This window comes from Typopeltis vanoorti, chromosome 21 (genome assembly GCF_054136105.1).
Source record: "Typopeltis vanoorti isolate ZY-2024b chromosome 21, IOZ_Tvanoo_1.0, whole genome shotgun sequence".
Lineage (NCBI taxonomy): Eukaryota > Metazoa > Arthropoda > Arachnida > Uropygi > Thelyphonidae > Typopeltis > Typopeltis vanoorti.
Genome location: NC_143569.1, coordinates 93,051,633 through 93,074,859, shown reverse-complemented (window position 1 = coordinate 93,074,859; position 23,227 = coordinate 93,051,633). Strand labels below are relative to the sequence as shown.

The following is a 23,227-nucleotide window of genomic DNA, read 5'->3' as shown; positions in this document are numbered from 1 at the left end:
CAGTTACAGACTACCCGATTCACATAGCGCTATAATCCAGCTTTGATAAACTCATGATATCATTCACACGCACAGTGCTTCACGCCAGAACTAACGCCTGAACTCAATTTCAAACACAACTACTACTTGTTCTGAACTCAGTTTTTGTCTAAAGTACAATATATTTTTAAGGTGTTGTTTTCTCCATACTCACCTGACAAAGTCGGCATTTCCGATGAAACTAGTAGTGAAACCTTATTAAATCTCTTGTATTTTTCCTCAGTGTTTAAGTCAGTCAATAATTTTAAACATGTCATTTAACCAAGTCAATTACTCTGTAATATCCATTTTAACAAATTTTATTAAAAAAAATTTTGATAATAAATAAATTTCATCATCCTAAATTTATACAATTTGGGCTTTATCTGATCTTCACCTGGTGATTTCCACAATCTCTTTTTTTTTGCTTAGGTCAACATGTGTATTCATTTTTATTATAGACCCCTCTCCCCATTTCCTAATGGCATTATCTGTCCGAAGACCCATAAAGGATACAAAAATTCTTTAAAGGATGTTTCATAGCAATTTCATTTATGCCCAATATATATCTTATAGGTACAAGGTCTTATTCTTACACAATTTTTCAAGCATGCTATGATCCCCCCCCCCCAGCTTTTTCTAGAAATGTCTCCATCTGGTTTCTCTTTCTGCTACTGCATGACTTTTATATTAAACGTTTCTTTTTTTTTTTTTTTAATATATCTATCTTTTAAAGATCATTTTCTTTTATTTTCACTTTTCGCTTTTATGTCGATTAGCCCATACACTTTATTATATATTTTCATTTATCATCACCAGAGTTAAATTCCTAATATGTACTGTCATAGGATATACAGGATATGGTTTACATTTTATTGAAAAGATGTAAATATAGAACTTTCAGACATCTCAGCAAGTTTTGATGTAGTCAGTTTCTTCACCAATGTACCCAGAAATGACAGTGGATTTACTTGTAAATCTTTTCCTACTGGACACTGTAGGACTATTCAAACTGTGCATGGGAAAAACACTTTTTTCATATTTCAAGACAAATATTGGGAAAGACAAAAAAAAAGGATTTGTCATGACCCCCCCCCCCCCCCACACACACACCCTTTTCTTCAGCCTTAGCCAACCTGTTTATGGAAAATTTTGTAACTAATGAATTAAAAAGCTATTAGAAGAAACCAAAAATTTGGTTATGTTACATCGATGATATTTTCGTCATTTGGTTAGGAACAGTGGATGAGCAGATTGCTTTCAAAGATTATCTGAACAACTTGCATCCCAATATAAAATTCACTCTTGAACTAGAACAGCACAAAAAATTACCATTCCTTGATATCCTTGTAGAAGTAAACGAAGAAGAAAAAAAGGTTATCCTTTTCCTTATACAGAAAAACCTACCACAACAGGAAGATTTTTAAATACCCCTTCACACCACCATCCATTGCAAAATATAGGTATAATTAAAACTTTATGAGACAGAGCATACAACATATCAAGCATGTCAATTAAAAGGAATGAAGAACTGCACTACCTGAAACAGAACCTCACACTTAATTGTTTTGAACCCAAGGCGATCAGAAAAATTCTTAATACATCTCCTGCAACTCTCTTATTAAACAAGATTTCAAGAATGAAATTATGTTTAATCATGTTTACATCAAGAATGTCACAGACAAAGTAGCTACGTTGCTCCGCAATACAGCATAAAAGTGGCTTTTTTACCTTTACAAAAAAAAAAATCAAGATTTCTACAACACCAAAACCTCCATATCATCCCGTGAATAAACCAGGCATCTGAGATTCATTGTTCTTGTGGCATTTGTTATGCAGGCCAGACAGGAAGGTCAGCAGAGATCTGTATGTCTGAACACATAAAAGATGTCAAAAAAAGAAGAGAGCATAAATCAGGTCTGGCATTCCACACAACCACTACTTGCCATCAAGTACTATGGCAAAACAAAAATGTCATATTGATCGTGACTGTTTTACAAGAAAATATAAAGAAGCCTTGCAAATGCTCAGGATCCCTACACAATGCAATAAAAATCAAGGCTTAATTTTACATCAAGTATGGTCTGCTTTCATCAAAAATTTAACTGCCACGGATCTAGGATACAGGACACATGATAACACAGAATGTGATAGCAACAACTAGCAATGTTCCAACATGCATACAGTAACAAATTTACCATTTGTATTCTGGTTTATCAATTATGTTTAAACAGTTGAAGTTATCAAAAACATCTAATATGTGTAATTACCTGTTAATAGGCTTTTGTTGTGTAAAACTTATGTACCACTATCCCTGATGATGTAAGCCTTATAACATACAAATTTGTTAGGTTTTAATTGCTTATTTTTATTAAACTCCTTATTTATATTATAATGTGGTCTCAATACTGAAAACTTCCTATAGAACTAAAAGCCTCGTCAATGTTTACAAACACATCTACTAAAACTGCTACAAATATAAAGTATCCTATTTACACATACACTATCAAAACATGTCATACCTATATATAACCCCATGCCGATGCAAGAACATTAAAGCTAAAGTTACTTCTGCTGCATAAAATCTTGCCCTAGGCTCATCAAATTTTCTGGCTTTCTGAATTTGGAACATTAAATCTCCTCCATTGACATATTCCATGACAAAGAATAAACGATCCTGTAAGAGTAATATTTTATTAGAGAACATCTGAGAATAAGTTAATCCTGAAAGAATAATTATTAACTGAATAATACTTTTAATGGCTTACCATAACACAGCAGGTATAAAGTTCATAATCAAATTCCTGACAAGTACCCTCAAGGGGTGTACAGGATATGATAGTACTACATGAAAAATTTACATCATTACTAACATCCTATCTACAAATTTCCTCCAAATCAGTCTGTTACTTGTCAAGAATCCAATATTATCATTATCAGATCTTATATTTCTATCGTCTAAGGCACTTTGTACCGTATCAATCCACCTATACCTCCGTCTTCCTCTGGGTCGTTTTCCTCCTAACCTGGCAAAGAACACTTGTTTTGCTAATCTTTCCTCGCCCATTCTGTTTAAGTGACCATACCACCTGAGATTAACTCTGCTAACGCACTCCTGGATGCCGACAATGTCAAGTTCTTTCCTAATATCCTCGTTTTTAATATGATGTTGCCATTGATGCCATCTGTTCACGCTTATAATTTTTCTCAGGACTCTCATATCTGCGGTCTCTAGTCTTTGGTCAAGTGTTTTACTTCTGACCCAGCTCTCAGATCCATAACTTAAAAAATTGGTTTGAACACTGTCTTGTATACACCTAATTTAGTGTTGCGACTAATTTCTCTCTTATTCCATATGAATTTATTCAATTGACTTCCAACCATACCAGCTTTGTTGATTCTGTTGTCTATTTCCATATTTAATTTACCATCTTCAATAAAAATCGTGCCTAAGTAGTTGAAATGTTTTACTTGTTCCACAGGTTCCCCGTTCACAACACAGTTGACATTTTCAACAATTCTACCTATTTTCATTGTCTTTGTCTTTTTTAATGCTGACCTTCATACCATACCTATTACAACAGTTATTCAATTTAGTCAGGGAATCTTGCAAACTTGTAGCAGATTTATTCAGAAGTATAACATCATCCGCATAAAGCAAAGAGCTGACATTAACATCTCCAATTCTGATATCATGTTTAATACCACTTTCCTTCATAATGTGATCCATATAGATAATGAATAACAGAGGGGATAATGTACATCCTTGTCTCACACCAGATTTAACATTAAACCATCTTCCTGTACATCCTTCAATTCTAACTGCTGATTTACAACTCAAATACAGACTAAATATTGCTTGAATATAATGCCCCATTGACACCATATAACTGTAGCGTATTGAATAGCTTCTCTCTTGGCACCTTGTCATGTGCCTTTTCCAGATCGACAAAACTTAAATACAGATCTTTGTTATATTCCCATGCTTTCTCGACTATTTGTTGTAAAGTGAAGATCTGATGCTGACAGCCTCTATTTGGCCTGAATCCAACTTGTTCTTCACCAAGCTTTTCTTCCACAATTCTTCTGAACCGTTTCTCAAGTATACTTGCATAGATCTTTCCAGGAACACTCAGTAGGGAAATACCTCTGTAATTCTCACATTCAGTTTTATTTCCCTTTTTACACATAGGTACTATTAGGCCTCTTCTCCAATCATTGGGAATTCGTCCCTCTGTCCAGGCTTTCTGAACTATGCAATGCAGCCACTGTAAGACTTTTATACCATCATACTTCAGTATTTCTGGTCGAATATCATCTACTCCTGCTGCCTTTCCACATAAGTATGGATATGTATTCCTGACTGTATGCCTGTTGTGTGTTTTTTTTACCAGTGTGCTATCACTGCTTTCATTTAGCAATTTTTCATAGTAATTACTCCATACTTCAAGGATATCTTTTTCTCCTGTTTTCAAGTCACCTTTATCATCTCTAACTCCTTTTACAGCATTTTTTCCTCCATTTCTAAGCTTCAACAACCTCCAGAATATCTTACCACCTTGTTGATATTTATTTTTTATGTTCTTGCCAAAGTTCCTCCCTTGACTTTTGTTTAGCTAGTTTTACACAATGTTTTGCTTTCTTATTTGTCTCTGTATTCTCTAACAGCAAAAGCTGACTTATTTGCCAGAAACTTTTGATATGATTTCTTCTTTTGCTTCACTGCTTCTTTAACTTCCTGTGTCCACCATGGAGTCCTGATTTTTTAACCCTCAACCTCACCAAATGCCTCTCTGGCTGAATCAATCAGGGTTTTCTTCAAGGCTTGTCACTGAATCTCCAAGTTTGGTTCCTGTTCTCAAACCTTTTCATTTTTTCTTCAATAATCTTTGTGTATGTTAGTCTACAGTTCACATCTGAGAGCTGCTCAACTTTTATTCGCTTTAAAACTTTCTTACATGTTATTCTTTTCAATATGAAATTCAATTTTATCCTGCTCAAGACTAAATAGTGATCGCTTCCAATTTCAAATCCTCTGTACACTCTGGTGTCCTGCACCAGAGAGAAAACATCACTATCAACAATAACATAGTCAATGAGACTTTTCTTATTCCTAGCCTCTTCTCTCCATGTGAATTTTTACACATTTTTATGTTGGAACATGGTGATAGTAATAACCAGTCCATGTCCTGAGCAGAAATCCAACAGGTATTTGCCATTATTATTAGCTTTGCTCTTTTCTCCAAATGTTCCCAAAATATTTTTGTATGTCTGACAATCATTTCCTATTCTGCTATTCAGATCCCCAAGAAGGACCAACTTTTCCTTTTTCATTGTGTCACTTGCTTTTTCTAAAGCATCAAAAAATTCCTCCACTTGTACCTTAGTAGAACCTTCTGTGGGACCATAGGCACAAATAAGTCTCATTGTCCAGTTCCCCACTCTCATATTTGCCCACATTACTCTACTTGAGACCGATTGCCATTCAAGAAGATTAGCTTCGTATTTTATGTTGAATACTATGGCTACTCCTTCTTTTCCTTGATTGTCATTTCCTGAATATAAAATTTGTATTTATTGCTCAGAAAGATCTCACCAGTTTTTGTCTCTTTTGTTTCAGTAACCCCTATTATGTCGATCTGGTACTTATCTAATTCCTCAGCTAGCTCCATTTCTTTGCCATTCAGGCTTCTTATTTTGACCGATCTTTAACTATGGCGATATTGAGTTGGGGTGTGTTTTCAGATTTGTTCCAGTAACTGACTTTTCGCTGTTCGCTCTGGTTCCCTGGCAAAAACAACAGGGGCCTTGTTTAACCGGGCGATGCCCCAGCCTGCATGAAATTTTGTCATGTTGTACCATCATTTTTTATTTTGGTTTAACCAAATTGCCAGCCCATCCTCGTTCGTTCAGTATCCAGGTAGATACCAAACAGGTGCACCAAGAGAAGGTGAGGATTGGACATTAGGTCAGAAGCCCTGATCAGTTCTCCGCATTCCTTTAAAGGCTATGTGGAGGTCTCCTCTCAGTTATACAGCTTTTACCCATATTTTTATCCAATATTTCACCCAGGCAAACAGAATTCAATTATTATTATCATTATACAACATCTCCATGGAGTCTGGAGACTCATCGTGGGAGACCTACACTAATGTTTATACACACAAAACCATATCATACCTCTTCTTAAACTCATTTACTGTCAGGCAATCTTCTCCACTTGTTAACAAATCTCCAAAATAAAATAAAAATATCTAGTCGCATATCCTTACTGACAACACTCTTACACAACTTCCACAGATGTGTAAGCTCTCTGACTATTTGTCACACACTGAAAAATTTCTTTGGTATCAATTTCATAAAATTCCTTTAATTTACTTTGACTGCTTAGCTAATTTTCTTTCATAATCTGATTTTGCCTTTCTTACAATACTAGTCACCCTTCTGGCTTGTACTTTGTATTGCTCATGAGTATGCTTGATCACCTTTTTCTTTATATTCCTTCTAGTGCTTTCTCTTTTTCAGTTCTTGCTTTATATCTCTACTCATCCACTTAATTCCCACTTGGTTTATCCATCTGACCTTGAGTATGCAGTCTAATACAGCTTCTTTCCAACAATCTTTAACCACTTCCCATGCATTAATGACATTCTTTCTAGCTTCCCTGTTCCAAGAAGCCCTCTAAGTTGATTATAATCAATTATAATCAACAGCTTTATAGTTCAACATAAATCCTTTCTTAATCCACATATTTAGCAAATTCCCAGAACAAGACTGCATGGTCACTCTCCCCAGTTGGAAGAAGAGGGTCCTTGGTTATGGATATATCTTCTGATGCTATTTCTGGATCCAGCACTCTCAAACCCCTAGTCCTCTCAATAACATGTTTTTCTTCAGGTAATTATCCCTTGCTGTATAAAGTCCACTACCATCTTGCCATGCCTCCCTTTCCTGCCTCCAATCCATGTACCCCACAGTCAAAGTTACCCATAATAACTGTTAAGTGTGCACTCATCATGCTAATCTGCTAATGAATATCATCTACATCTTCTTGTGGACTTCCTGGTTTATAACAGCAAATATTTTGTTCTATTGGACTCTATCTAATACAAGACAGTTTCAAATGAACCATCTTGCTTAGATAAGATTTTAAAGTCAGGATTTTAGATTAAATTTTTGAATTCTTGAAAAAGAATTCAGTATTATTTTTCAATAATATTAAAAAAGATCACAAAATTCCAAACAAGTATTCATATGTTTTAATTATACCTTCTAAGTACAATCAAAAAGGTGACTTTTTAATTTTTTTTTTTAAATGGCGGATGACATTCTCCCATAATTAGCAGGGATCTGTAGATCATAAGCCAATTACACTTTTTGAAGCAACCATTTTAGGGTAGGAGTCCCCCCCCCCCCCCCCCGCCATCTTACTCTATGTATGGTGTTAAGCAATGGTCTGAGAATCCACTGTTTCCATATAGACTCATAACTTTGATGGTGTTCTCTTCATTTATAGCTGCAGATCTACCAGACTGTCCATAATAAGAGTTTATACTGACAACTGTACATTCCTGGTGTTGATAATTGGTAGACTAAATAAATCAAGAAACGCTCGCAATTACAACATATAAAATTTTTAAACTAGATTCCCTTATCTCCTCTTGAAAATGTCTCAGTACTGTAGGCAAAATACTGGATTAAAATATTTACTTTTTTATCCATTTTGATGGAGCCTCTGCAGCTCAGTCAGTACAGACTCACGTCTTTTGGATTAAAAGTTAGCTGGTCTCAATATGGAGATGGAAAATTTTTTCCTCCTGGAAACTCAAGTTTTTCATCCCTCAAAACAGGCAAAGCAGTCCTGTGAACACACACATCTACAGACATTATTGTATACTGTAGGACAAGGAAAGCAATGGAAAACCACCCTCTACCATAATAATAAGTGGTTATAATGCACATAACACATTTCGTAGAATTATTCCTTTATTGTAAACTTGCATGAAACACAAGTAATGACACATGCATATACAAAATTCCAATAAATCTGTAAGAAGGTTACACTCCTATTTGAATTCCTTGGGTAGCTTGGAAAAAACTGATATCTTATGCAATGGTACTGCTCTGTGACAACTGTTTCTAGCATTAATACTCATGAACTTCTTCAAATCACAACTACTTTGTGCCACCTACTAATAGTACCATATATATATATATCAGGTCTCCAAAAAGACATAATTATTCAATTACAATCAAAGCATTTAAGCATTTTTTAAAAAATATCTAATTATATAAACATTATGTGAAGTTATCCTCTTCCTTCTAAAGAAGAGTGACTTTATATGTTTGTGGCCATTGCAAATTATGAATTTTCAGTGACATTCTGAACTTCTGTAAATTATACTCAAGAAATTACATTCAGGGGTGCTTAAGGGTCAAAGCTGTATAACTGAGAGGAGACCTCCACATAGCCTTTAAAGGAATGCGGAGAACCGACCAGGGCTTCTGACCTAATGTCCAATCCTCACCTTCTCGTGGTGCACACTGTTGGGTATCTACTTGGATACTGAACGGATGAGGATGGGCTGGCAATTTGGGATTTAGCCGACCAAATTGTATTCTTATTGGTTAAACCAAAATATAGAATGATGGTACAACATGACAAAATTTCATGCCGGCTGGGGCGTCGCCCGGTTAAACAAGGCCCCCGTTGTTTTCGCCAGGGAACCAGGGTGAACAGCGAAAAGTCAGCTACTGGAACAAATCTGAAAATAAACCCCAACTCAACATCACCAGAGTTAAAGATCTGTACTATCAACATAACAAGCCTGAATGGCAAAGAATGGAGCTAGCTGAGAAATTGGATAAGTACCAGATTGACATAATAGGGAGGACTGAAACAAACAAAAAAAAAGACAAAAATGGTGAGACCTTTCTGAGCAATAAATACAAAATGTTATATTCAGGCAATGACAATCAAGGAAAAGAAGAAGGAGTAGCCATAGTATTCAACACAAAATACAAGGCTAATCTTCTTGAATGGCAGTCAGTCTCAAGTAGAGTAATGTGGACAAATATGAGAATGGGGAACTGGACAATGATACTTATTTATGCCTATGGTCCCACAGAAGGTTCTACTAAGGTAGAAGTGGAGGAATTTTTTGAGGCTTTAGAAAAAGCAACTGACACAATGAAAAATGAAAAGTTGGTCCTTGTTGGGGATCTAAATAGCAGAGTAGGAAATGATTGTGAGACATACAAAAATATTTTGGGAAAATTTGGAGAAAAGAGCAAAGCTAATAATAATAGCAAATATCTGTTGGATTTCTGCTCAGGACATGGACTGGTTATTACTAACACCATGTTCCAACATAAAAATGTGCACAAATTCACATGGAGAGAAGAGGCTAGGAATAAGAAAAGTCTCGTTGACTATGTTATTGTTGATAGTGATGTTTTCTCCCTGGTGCAGGACACCAGAGTGTACAGAGGATTTGAAATTGGAAGTGATCACTATTTAGTCTTGAGCAGGATAAAACTGAATTTCATATTGAAAAGAAGAACATGTAAGAAAGTTTTAAAGTGAATAAAAGTTGAGCACCTCTCAGATGTGAACTGTAGGCTAAAATACACAAAGATTATTGAAGAAAAAATGAAAGAGTTTGAGAACAGGAATCAAACCTTGGAGATTCAGTGGCAAACTCTGAAGAAAACATTGATTGATTCTGCCAGAGAGGCATGTGGTGAGGTTATCTGTAAGGATAAAAAAAATCAGAACTCCCTGGTGGACACAGGAAGTTAAAGAGGCAGTGAAGGAAAAGAAGAAAGCATACCAAAAGTTCCTGTGAAATAAGTCAGCTTGTGCTCTTAGAGAATATAGAGACAAATGCAAGAATGCTAAACACTGTGTAAAACTAGCTAAACAAAAGTCATGGGAGGACTTTGGCAAGAATATAGAAAATAAATAAAATAAATTGGTGGCAAAAATATTCTGGAGGTTGTTGAAGAAGAGCTTAAGAATGGAGGAAAGAGTGCTGTAAAAGGAATTAGAGATGATAAAGGTGACATGAAAACGGGAGCAAAAGATATCCTTGAAGTATGGAGTAATTACTATGAAAAATTGCTAAATGAAAGCAGCGATAGCACACTGGTAAAAAACACTCAACAGGCATACAGTCAGGAATACATATTCATACTTGAAGTAGAAAAAGCCATCAAAGGCTTGAAATGTGGAAAGGCAGCAGGAGTAGATGATATTCGACCAGAAATGCTGAAGTATGGTGGTATAAGAGTCTTACAGTGGCTGCCCTGCATAGTTCAGAAAGCCTGGACAGAGGAACGAATTCCCGATGACTGGAGTAGAGCTCTCATAGTACCCATATATAAAAAGGGAAATAAAACTGCATGTGAGAATTACAGAGGTATTTCCCTACTGAGTGTTCCTGGCAAGATCTATGCAAGTATACTTGAGAAACGGTTGAGAAGAATTGTGGAAGAAAAGCTTGGTGAAGAATAAGCTGGATTCAGGCCAAATAGAGGCTGTCAGGATCAGATCTTCACTTTACGACAAATAGTCGAGAAAGCATGGGAATATAACAAAGATCTGTATTTAAGTTTTGTCGATCTGGAAAAGGCATATGACAAGGTGCCAAGAGAGAAGCTATTCAATACGCTGCAGTTATATGGTGTCAATGGGGCATTATATCAAGCAATACTTAGTCTTTATTTGAGTTGTAAGTCAGCAGTTAGAATTGAAGGAAGTACAGGAAGATGGTTTAATGTTAAATCTGGTGTGAGACAAGGATGTACATTATCCCCTCTGTTATTCATTATCTATATGGATCACATTATGAAGGAAAGTGGTATTAAACATGATATCAAAATTGGAGATGTTAATATCAGCTCTTTGCTTTATGCAGATGATGTTATACTTCTAAATAAATCCGCTACAAGTCTGCAAGATTCTCTGACTAAATTGAATAGCTGTTGTAATAGATATGGTATGAAGGTCAGCAATAAAAAGACAAAGACAATGAAAATAGGCAGAATCATTGAAAATGTCAACTGTGTTGTGTATGGAGAACCTGTGGAACAAGTAAAACATTTCAGCTATTTAGGCACGATTTTTACTGCAGATGGTAAATTAAATATAGAAATAGACAACAGAATAAGCAAAGCTGGTATGGTGGGAAGTCAATTGAATAAATTCATATGGAATAAGAGAGAAATTAGTCGGAACACTAAATTAGCTGTGTACAAGACAGTGTTCAAACCAGTTTTAACTTATGGATCTGAGAGCTGGGTCAGAAGTAAAACACTTGACCAAAGACTAGAGACCACAGATATGAGAGTCCTGAGAAAGATTAGATGCGTGAACAGATGGCATCAATGGCAATATCATATTAAAAACGAGGATATTAGGAAAGAACTTGACATTGTCAGCATTCAGGAATGTGTTAATAGAGCTAATCTCAGGTGGTATGGTCACTTAAACAGAATGGGCGAGGAAAGATTAGCAAAACAAGTGTTCTCCACCAGATTGGCAAGAAAACGACCCAAAGGAAGACCAAGATATAGGTGGATTGATACTGTACAAAGTGCTTTAGACGATAGAAATATAAGATCTGATAATGTTGGAGTCTTGACAAGTAACAGACTGATTTGGAGGAAAATTGTAGATAGGAAATTAATAATGATGTAATTTTTTCATGTAGTGCTATCATATCCTGTACACCCCTTGAGGATACATGGCAGGAATTTGATGATGATGATGATGATGAAATTACATTCATTTTAACCCAAATATAAGCAAACAAAGGATACTGAGGCAAATGATGCGATGTCAATGGTGTCGATACACAAGTAGTTTGTCATGAAGATAATTCACACACAAACTTTGCTTGAGTCAAGGATTAAGCAAGAATATAATTTCTTTGTCTAGTATACTTTACTTTGTTACCAAGTGAAGAAACTTTCTAAATGCATCTGTGTTCAGCATAGGAACAATTTCCCAGCATAAATTATGATTCTTTTGCTAATAAATGCATTCACTACATTGAATATTTCCACTTTCATAATTCAACCTTAAAATATCATCTGTTCAAAGACTAGTCAGAACTTTTCAGGAATTTATTCACAATGTGTGAATTTGTTCAAACAGCAATTTCTTATGTGAACTCATAAAAATGTTTTCTAAGTAAGTCCAGTGGATTTAAATTTATCATGTATCTGAACTTTGGCATCATTACAAAACAAATAAATATCTAGTTGCATTTTTCTATTTCTTCTTTATTATTCTTATCAGTGATTTCCTGATGCATACCCCCAAGGAATATACAGGATGCTTTGATTATTATATGAATAAGTTTACATGTATCTTTTTAGTCGGTTAAAATTTCGACTGAGGGGGTGGGTTACTGGCCATCTGCAGTCTAGCTTGGTGATGAGGTTGCCATCTTCAGGCCTTCAAGCTTGCCTTAAAGTGGTAAGAGGAAATTTTAAAGAGAAGACATAGAGATAGATTAGAGATAGAAATAGAATGACCCATAGCCCTCGATTACTCTAATAGCATAGGGTCGTGAGTTACAAGAGTTGGCTGAGGAATGCCATATAGGAAAGTTTAAAGAGCAAGGGGCCAACCTCAAAGAAGAGGGAGGAGAGGATAGACACAGCTAGGGGACCATGGAAAAGCCACTTCCTTTGCTATCGAGATGATATCCCCCTGTGGTCCTGTTGGTCCACGAGTCGTTATTCAACATATGGACCACCCCACTATATCTGGTGGGCTTCTCTACCCGCCACCCAGGGGATACGCTCTCTAGAGGTTTACAGGGTCCTCCGTGAGTCCTCCATGGTCCACCAAACATTTGATAAAATTATCAGAGAAAAACTATGGGAAATCCTGGAAGAATATGAAATACCAAACAAACTCTTTAGATCCTTTTTTAATATATATCAAGATAATAAAATATCTGTGAAGTACAATAATTTAACATCAAGCTGGAAACCAATAAATAGAGGAGTAGTTGCCCTCAGGGTTGCCCTCTCTCACCTGTTTTATTTAATATATATATACATAAATAAAATCATAAAAGAATGGAAGATAACTAACGAAGGAGGATGCAAGATAAACTGTAACAACAGATTAGCTACTCTACTCTTTACTGATGACTAAATAAATACTTGGAAACAATGAGAGATGAACTACAAAAATCATTATGCAGTCTAAATAACCTAATAAAAACATATGGTATGTAAATATCAACAGATAAAACAAAAGTCATGGCCTTCGAAGGTGCTAACCCAATAAGAAGCAAAATAGTAATAAACAACAAAATAATAGAGCAAGTAAATACATTCAAATATTTAGGATGCACAATGTCATATGAAAATGAAGCAGATATAGAACCGAAACTATCAAACTTTTTAAAATTAACAGGCATTATAAATAAAATTTTTAAACCCAATTATGCACAGAAACACACACGAATAAGAATCTACAATATTATATAATTGTAGATTCTTATATTCTTATATATATATATATAAGAATCTACAATCTACAATAGCTAAACCTGCCTTACTTTATGGCAGTGAGATATGGACAATCAAAAAAGCAGATGAAGAAGAATTGAATCAGTCTAAATGAAATTTCTGTGCGGAACTGAAGGAGTCACAATGATGGACAAAATGAAAAGTAACGAAATCAGAAATAAACTCGGAATTACAAACTCCCTAAATGAAACAGTTATTTGCTACAGAGAAAAATGGAAAGAACACATACTCAGAATGAATAGAAACAGAATACCTAAACAAATTCTAAATTACCACCATTCTAAATTATTACCAATCTTCTATTGACAATCTTGCTTCAGATAATATCCTAAATTAAAGACACCAAGAAATTATATTCTTGGTTTAATCCTTTATCCAAGTGTAAGCAAATTGAAAAAAGTTTGCTCATGAAGAATTTTCATGACTAGGCTACTTGTATATCAAAAGGCTTAATGACTTCACATCAGTTGCCTTGGTATCCCATAATACAAAGCAACCCCCTTTTGGACATGTATAATGATAAGAATTATGGTAATGACCACTACTCAGACTGATTTGAAAAGAATTGAACCAAGAATATAATTTCTTCACATCTTTAACTTATAGTATAACCAATTGAAAAAACTCTCCAGCAAATGCATACTTTGCATCCCATCATTCCTACCAAATTTCAAAACATTACACTTTATAACACTGAACTGACAGTTCCACTTACCTGCCCATTCATACAATCTATTCAAGTCCTCCTGTAAGGCCATAACATCTACTTGACTCTGCATTGCTCTCTCCAATTTTGCATCATCTGCAACTTACAACTTAAATACAGACTATGTATTACTCTGTGTAATGTTCCATGTATCCCAAATAATTGTAGCATTTTGACAAGTTTTTTCTTGATACCCTGATGTTTAATTTCTATAAAAAAATTAAAATACAACAAATTATTATTTATTAGTCATGCAGAAAGACACATACCTCAGTCTGAAAACAACAATACAATGCAGTTAAAAACGGATGTTTTGCTGAGAGAGTGAGTATCCTTTTTTCAGTCATGGTACAGTCAACATCATCATCTTGCAGGATAACATCCTTCTTTAATACTTTGATGGCAAATACTTCATCTGAACCCTTCTTTTCTGCTAACATAACCTAATTTAAACAGAAAAGCAGTAACTTATATGTTAACAAATCAATTTAAATATTCATAAACTATGGTTATTTTAATTTTAAGTAGCATGGGTTCACCAACCTAGGTTATTTTAATTGTAAGATAGCATGGGTTCACCAACCTGGTATGAGTACTTAGACATGGTTATCTAGGTTTCTGCTTCAAGGAAGACTTGGACATCTAGAGATAATTAAATAGCTTTCATTACATTAAGTGATATTTCAATTATTTTCATGGGCACAAGGCAAACATACACTGGATTCAGACTGATGTAATCTCTCATCACACCCACAGAGGGTACCTGTTAGGATAATGTCATTTTGAATCCAGTGTTTGCATGCACATACATATCATGTATCATTGTACCTAGGAAAATGAAAAGGCCAAATATCAATTAATAAGTGATAATAAGTTTAGTTGTCTGTTTCCCTTGAAGGTAAAACATAAATACATTGGTGTCAACTTACCACGATTAATTATGATCAAAAAAGCAAATTTCATGATAAGTGAGCAATTGGAACCAGTCCCCCCCGCTCGCAACACACACCACACAAATGATCCAAATATATTAATAAATCATATATATTATTATTATTATTGTTGTTCCGGGAAACTCCAAGGAGTCGACAGACTCATCGAGGGAGGCCCTAACATCATGTCAAGAACAACTATTCAACATTCACACAGTATCTATCATACCTTGCCTTGAACTCATTCACGGTCGTAGCACCCACAACAGACTCTGGAAGCTTATTCCACTCATTTACCACTCTCCAAGTAAAGAACCTAGCTCTAACACCCTTGTCAACCACGCTCTTGCCCAGCTTCCATGCATGGCCCCTAGTCCTCCCACCACCAGTCATATTTTCAAAAATATCTTCTGGATCTCAATAAATATCTCAATGGATGGTGTTATTCATCCATTTAACCCCTACCTGATTTATTATTCGGACTCTAGGTATACAGTCAGCCATTGCTTCATGCAAGCACTTCTTAACTACCTCCCATGCACTATCAACTTCTAGTCCTTGCAGTTGTACATGCCATGGCACTGAACCAATCAAACTCCTAAGCTTGTCATACTTTCCAGCCCGATAATTCCACATGTACCCTGTCTTAATTGAAAATTCTACACCTTTAGCCACCTCCCAAGTTAAGACCCTATGATCACTCTCACCGATTGGTGGCAATGTGGTCATATTTGTTACAGCCAAATCCTCAGATGTAATTACTAGGTCAAGCACTCTCTGACCCCTAGTATTTTCCATTACATGCTGTCGCAGATAGTTATCCCTTAATAACCGCATAAAATCCAAATTTGGTTATTAAATATGAAAAATTTAATAACCAAATTCAAATGAAATTTTTTTGGCAACTTGTTAAAAAACTCATGCAATTATCCACTGCATTTTAATAAAAACTATAAATTTTATTATTAACATTTGATTTCCATGGAGTCAAAGACTCATCCTGGGAGGTACACACCATGCCAACTGTGCCTCAAACTGATTCAATGTGTCTACATTCACAACACACACATTCCACTCACCAACTCTCCATGCAATAAATCTTCACTCCTCTGCTCACATCTTCATAGTTTCCAGTGATGGCATTTTGTTCCCCCCCCACTCCCATTCTAAAGAAAAATCTCTTACATGTCAACCTGATAACAATCCCTGACTAGCTTATATACCTCAATCATATCCCTCCTCCTATTCACTAGACTTTGCAATTTACATTCTTTCAATCTGTCTTCATACATATGGTTGGGTTGGCCACTACAGGGCTACATGGTGTGTAGTGTTTGTAGAGAGCTCCTGAACATATAAGTATTATTTTAAGTAATAATTGGTAAATTTGCTTGAATCTTATGTAGTATTATTTACTTTTCGTATCTTAGCACGTCTGTGTGATTTCTGAGTTATTTCAATTAGTAATTTGATAGATCCGATTATTAGCATGCACATAGTGCTGATAAGGAGGAATACAATGGCGTCCAGATCGCCATCTTTTGTCCAAAAATTTTAATATAAAGGATTTTATTCAGTGTACCGTTTGTGAAATGTATTCTTTGAGGAGAGCGGTTGGAGTCTGGCTAGATAATGATAGTGGAGTGAATGTGTGCAGAAAGTGTAAGGAATGTGAGGATTTAAAGTGTGTTTCAGGTCGTGAGAGTGATATCGTTGTTGAAAGTGAGAATGTAGAAAATAGTGATATGCGAGGTATGAATAGTGATATTTGCGAGGTAGTATCAGATAGCTGTGAGAGTGGTGTTGAAAGTGAAAATGAAGGGAAAAATACAGGACGAATGAATGAATTAACGGATAACAAAAATGATGACAGATGCAATGAGTGAGATCGCACAGTTATGCGGAGCGATACATAGGGCAAATCGGCAGCTGGAGCTTTGGCAAAAATGTTTACAGAGTGTACCACTAATAAACGGCAAAAGTATGATAAGAAAAATAAGAGTATGATAGTGAGTGTAAACAAAATGAAAAGTGTTGTATGGAACTTCTTTAGTAAGAGGTGTGATAGATGAGAGTTTGACAAAATCGTACCAACCTGGTGCGAACGTTAAGGATGTGAGTCAATTAGAACGCAAAAGCAGAGGGTGAAAGAATTGATAGTAGTAGCAGGAACGAATGATTTGAAAGGAGACAAAATGGCTATGAGAGAGGATTCGAAGGAATTACTTGAGGTAGCAAAAGAGAAGAGTGAGAGAGTTAGGATGGAGAGTCTGTTGCCACGGTATGACAGTGAAGAGTATAGAAGGAGGGCCAAAATTGCTAATGACTTTATGCACGGATTATGCAGGAGGAGTGGTGTGGAATTTGTGGATGTGTGGAGTGAGTTCAATGGGCGAAAGGATTTATATAAGATAGATGGTTTACAATTGAATGGATATGGTGTACGGAGACTTGAAAAGGTGCTATTGAATGAAGTGGATGTGCAGAATCAGGGAAACTAGAGTTATTAAGGGGGGGGGGTAGACATGTAGAATTTAAGGAGATAGTTGAGTGTATGAAAGTGTGTAATATGCCCAAGCAGGTACGAAGGACAACAAATCAGAATGGGATAGTTAATACAAGGCATCAAAATAGGGATGGGACAAATGGGCTTCTGCAATTCAGGTATACTAATGCCAGAAGTATTAGGAACAAGAAGGAAGAATTTTTGGCCTTGGTTGGCACTTCCAGGCCACAGGTTATTGGCATTAGTGAAACATGGCTGACAGAAGATGATATAGTTAGTGGGATTGAATGTGAGGGGTATGGTGTGTTCAGGAATGACAGGGAGAATAAAATGAGGGGGAGGGGAGTGTTATTGATGATAGCTGATGAGCTGCAGCCAAGGAGAATAGAAGTGGAACAGCAGGATAGAGAAAAGAGCACATTTGAGGCTATTTGGTGTGAGACTGAGAGTAGCAGAACAAAATATACAGTTGGGTGCTGCTATAGACCAGGTGATGGAATAGATGGTGGAGATAGTATGCATAAGCAAAGAGAATAAATGAGTGGGAAGGAGGAGCGGACACATGGGAGGAAGGAATTGGATTTTATGCGGTTATTAAAGGATAACTATCTGCGACAGCATATAATGGAAAATACTAGGGGTCAGAGAGTACTTGACCTAGTAATTGCATCTGAGAATTTGGCTGTAACACATATGACCACGTTGCCACCAATTGGTGAGAGTGATCATAGGGTCTTGACTTGGTTGGTGGCTGAAGGTGTGGAATTCACAATTAAGACAGGGTACATGTGGAATTATCGGGCTGGTAGGTATGACAAGCTTAGGAATTTGATTGGTTCAGTGCCATGGCATGTAAAACTGCAAGGGCTGGATGTTGATATTGCATGGGAGGCGGTTAAGAAGTGTTTGCAGGAGGCAATGGCTGACTGTATACCTAGAGTCCAAATAATAAATCAAGTAGGGTTAAACGGATGAATAACACCATTAAGCTTGAGCTGCAAAAAAAGAAACAACTGTGGAGGGAATTTAAGGAGAAAGGTGACCCGCAGGCAGACGAACTGTATAAAGCGCAGGCCAGAAGGGTAACGAGTGTGGTAAGAAAAGCAAAAGCGGATTATAAAAGAACATTAGCCATGCAGGCTAAAGAGAATCCCAAACAGTTTTTTTGATATCTTGCAAGTAAAAGAAAAAATGTATATGGCAGAATGATTTTAAAGAATGCCGATGGTGGGGAGGTAACCGAATCAGTTGATATAGTGGAATTACTGGGCGAGCACTTTGCAAGAGTATATCATCCAGGTGGTGACATTGCAGGAATGAATGAACCAATAGCTTATATGGGAATTATGGTGAATGAAGTAGAGGTGAATAGTCTATTACAAAACCTCAATGTCAATACATCTGTGAGATTGGATGGTATACCAGCTTGTGTCGTACGTGATGCAGCTAAAGAATTGCCAATGCCCTTGACCATTTTGTTTGAGTCACGGGTCTGGGTTAGTCTCGAGGGGGTGGAAAGAGGGGAAAATAGTTCCACTGCATAAAGGAGGTTCCAAGACTGCTGTTGTAAATTACAGACTAATCAGCATGTCAGGAATCTTTGACAAGGTCTTGGAGAAAATAGTCAAGAGGGAAATACAGGAATGGATAGATGAAAATGGGATACTGTATGGGGGGCAGCATGGTTTGTGAGGGGTAGATCATGCCTCAGCAACTTGCTCACATTTTTTAACACAGTAATGGCTGAACTACATAAGGGTAATGGTTTACAGTGATTCTACTGGATCTTGCTAAGGCCTTTGACAGGATACCACATGGAATTCTAATCAGTAAACTGCAGCATATGGGGATGGATATAGGGTTGGTGAAATTGATAGGAGGGTGGTTGATGTAGAGATATCAGAGAGTGGTTTATTCAGGAGTAGAGTCCAAAAGACAGCCTGTGACTAGTGGTGTGCCGCAGGGTTCTGTTCTTGGACCACTACTGTTCAATTTGTTCATTAACGATATAGGAAAGGATCTGAGAGGAACTGTTCATTTGTTTGCTGATGATGCAAAGTTGGGTAGAGCAATAGTGAGTGCACAGGATGTCAAAATTTTGCAGGATGATTTGGATAGTTTGGAGGACTGGGCTAAGGAGAATGGATGTCAATTTAATGTGGCAAAGTGTAAGGTTATGCATTTTGGGGTGAAAAGATTAGCAGCAGTATATCACATTGGTGGAACCATACTCCAGGAGATTGACGAAGCCAGGGATTTGGGAGTGTTGGTGGATAGGGAATTGAAGTTTAGGGAGCACATCGCAAAAGTGGCTAAATCAGCTCATCAAATCACTTGGTTGCTGAAAAATACTTTAACACGCAGAGACAAACAAGTTATTGTTCCTCTGTATCGAGCCTTGATAAGACCCCATCTATCACTAGGGTTTCTTCTTGATGGGGAGGAGGTGGAGAGGATCCAGAGAGACGAGTGACCAAGATGATAGCAGGTCTATGGAATGAATCTTATGAGAACAGGTTGAAGATTTGTGGGTTGCAGAAATTGGTTGATAGGTGAAAAAGGGGTGATATGATTGAGACCTTTGAATTACTGAATAAGATTAATTCAGAAGATATTTTTGAGAATAGGACTGATGGTGAGAGGACTAGGGGCCATATATGGAAGCTGGGCAAGAGTGTGGTTAGCAAGGGTGTTAGAGCTAGGTTTTTTACTTGGAGAGTGGTGAATGAGTGGAATAAGCTGCCAGAGTCTGTTGTGGGTACTATGACTGTAAATGAGTTCAAGGCGAGGTATGATAGATACTGTGTGAATGTTGAATATAGTTGTTCTTGACATGATGTTAGAGCCTTCCTCGATGAGTCTATCGACTCCTTAGAGTTGCCCGTAATAATAATAATAATACTCCACACTGCCAAGTCCACTGACCACCTTTGTGATCTTCTCTGGACCTTTTTTTAACAAATCCTCATCACCATGAAAACCCAGTACCAAATATGTGCACAATAATCTATGAGGCCTTATATAAATCATAACTGCTTTATTTCTGCATCATTGCCATCATCTGATGTGACATCTTCACAACTTGTACAATGTGGCCCCTGAATTTCAGGTCTTTGTCCACCACCACTTCCAGATCTGTTATCTCCTCCACCTCCTTTTTTAAAGTTTCCCCACCAAATGTATACTTTGTATTCCACTGTTCTTACCAAATTTCAAAACATTACACTTTGGAATTGAACTGACAGTACCACTTACTTTCCCATTCATACAATCTATTGAAGTCCTCCTATAAGGCCATAACATCTGCTTGAGTCTGCATTGCTCACCTCAAATTTGCATAATCTGCAAACAGTTACATATTGCCAGTTAAGTCCATTCCAATATAATTAATATATAAATTGAACAACAATGGCCAGATTACAGACCCCCTGTGCATACCCCCAGTGACATGCCTCCTTCAGGACTCTGCACCTCCATATACAACTTTCTGATACCTATCTGATAGCCAGTACCAATCCTATTCACTAGTCTACTATCCAATCCCATGTCTTTCAGTTTATTTAACAGCTTGTCGCCTGGCAGTCTATCAAAAGCTTTTGCAAAATCTAAGTATACCACTATATGTGCATCTTTCTTGTTTAAGATATTTGTCACCTTTATTGTGCATAAGTTAGTAAAACAATCTTCTTTAACAAACAGCCATGAAGAATATTGCTGTTATCAACCCATTTCTGTATCCTAGTTCTCAATCTTTCAAGTACCTTAACCAAAACTCCAGATATACGGATGGGACTAAAATTTGTAATCACAGCCTTATCACCTTCATGCTGTGGAACAATTTTACCTTCTTTCCACTCTCTTGGAATCTGTGCTGTGTAAGACTTATTACTAATGCTACTGCCAATTTCTTGGAACATTTCCTTAAGGCACATTGTGATATGTCATCAAATCCTATTGTCTTATTGACATAAAGCTTATTTATTTCCTCATATACCTCCTGCTTGCTCACAATTAAGCCATCCTCTCCTATGTCCTCTACACTTGAGTTGCTCATGATTCCACCCTGATGAGGATGAAACACCCTTATAAATTGTTCACTGAATACCTCAACAGTGTCTTCTTCAGCAGTTACTATTCTACCATTTTCATCCATTAACATCATCTTGCTATAATCATATTTCCTACTTTCCACATATCTGATAAACTTTCAAGGGTTTTTCTTGGCCTGATTTACTAATTTCTGCTCATACTGTATCACAGTTTTGCTGTTCTTAGCTGAGTCGCCTTCCTGGCCTGCTCTTTATACTCCTCATGCAACTGACTGCTACCATTATTTATCTTGTGTGGCCTCCAGTATCCTCGTCTTCCAAATTTCATGCTTTATTCCTTTATTCAGTCTTTTGACCTTCAGAATACATTCACATATCATTTGGTCAGTTCCCACACAGCATTAATTTCTTGCTTGTCTGCTTAATACCTCATTCCATGATATAGCTACAAGCTGTCTCCTAAGCTTTTCATAATCATCAGCTTTGTAATTCCATATATATCCTTTCTTCCCAGAGTCTTTACATGGTTAGTCACAACCAGTGATCACTTCATGCCCACTCTCACCAACTGGAGGGAAGTGCAAAATTCCACTCACAATCAAATCCTTTGATGAAACAATCAGATGTAAGATTCTTGATCCTTTCTTTTAGTGTTGCATGGTGATCAGCATTCATTTTGGAAATTATGGACTTTACAACCATGTTATAAATAACTATTTTAATTTCCCGATGTTTCATATTAAGGTCATCATCTGGAGTATATACAAATATACAAGGACAAGCTGAGTTACATTTCACACAGTAAGCTAAAGAAACAATGATTTGATCACTGGTTATTCTACTGGCATGACCTCTAGTGAAAAAAAGAAAAAAAATACAGATAAAATTAATTAAATATTTAGAAACTACATCCAAGCTAAATTCTATTTAGGATAACATGGGAGAAGCATCCTTTCATATAGATGGTTTTCTTAAGTAACAATGATGTCCTATTTTTAACATGACAATTGTTATATTAGATTTAAGATTCTGGATTATCTACAGTCCTGTTTATAGTTAGCTCTTAGGAAGGAAGGTTCCATATGTGGGTTCTGAACGTGTGCCTTCCATATGCTTGGGATTTTTAGACCATCATTATTGTTCAGATTGGGGAATCTCACAGGCTTCCTTAAATTTGTGTTCATACCATGTTTTGATGTGATGTGAACAACTGGTGCTTTTCCAGTCACACAAACGAGATTGAAAAACAGAACACACTTCCATTTCTAGATATACTTGTACTTGTCACACATCTTCCTTCTGACACAGTCTTTCCTTCACTGTTTACTGGAAACCGACACATACTGGCCAATATATACACATAAACCCCTACCACCACCACCCAACACAAAAACTAGGTGTCATTAATACTCCAAAAAACAGGGCTTTGAAGATCTGCTCGAGTGAACAAGCACTGAAAGAT

General features: G+C 36.5%; 1 protein-coding gene across 2 annotated transcripts in view; it reads right to left on the bottom strand.

Annotated features, from left to right (window-relative positions):
* The window catches only part of Pkc98E (Protein kinase C), a 343,235-nt gene that overhangs the window by 72,195 nt on the left and 247,813 nt on the right, over positions 1-23,227 (bottom strand). For both annotated transcript variants that reach the window (XM_090411701.1, XM_090411702.1), the window contains 2 exons: positions 14,548-14,721; positions 2,541-2,695 (listed from right to left, as the gene is read on the bottom strand). In XM_090411701.1, the coding sequence (XP_090267827.1) occupies positions 2,541-2,695; positions 14,548-14,721 (329 nt within the window). The remainder of the gene's footprint in view (positions 1-2,540; positions 2,696-14,547; positions 14,722-23,227) is intronic.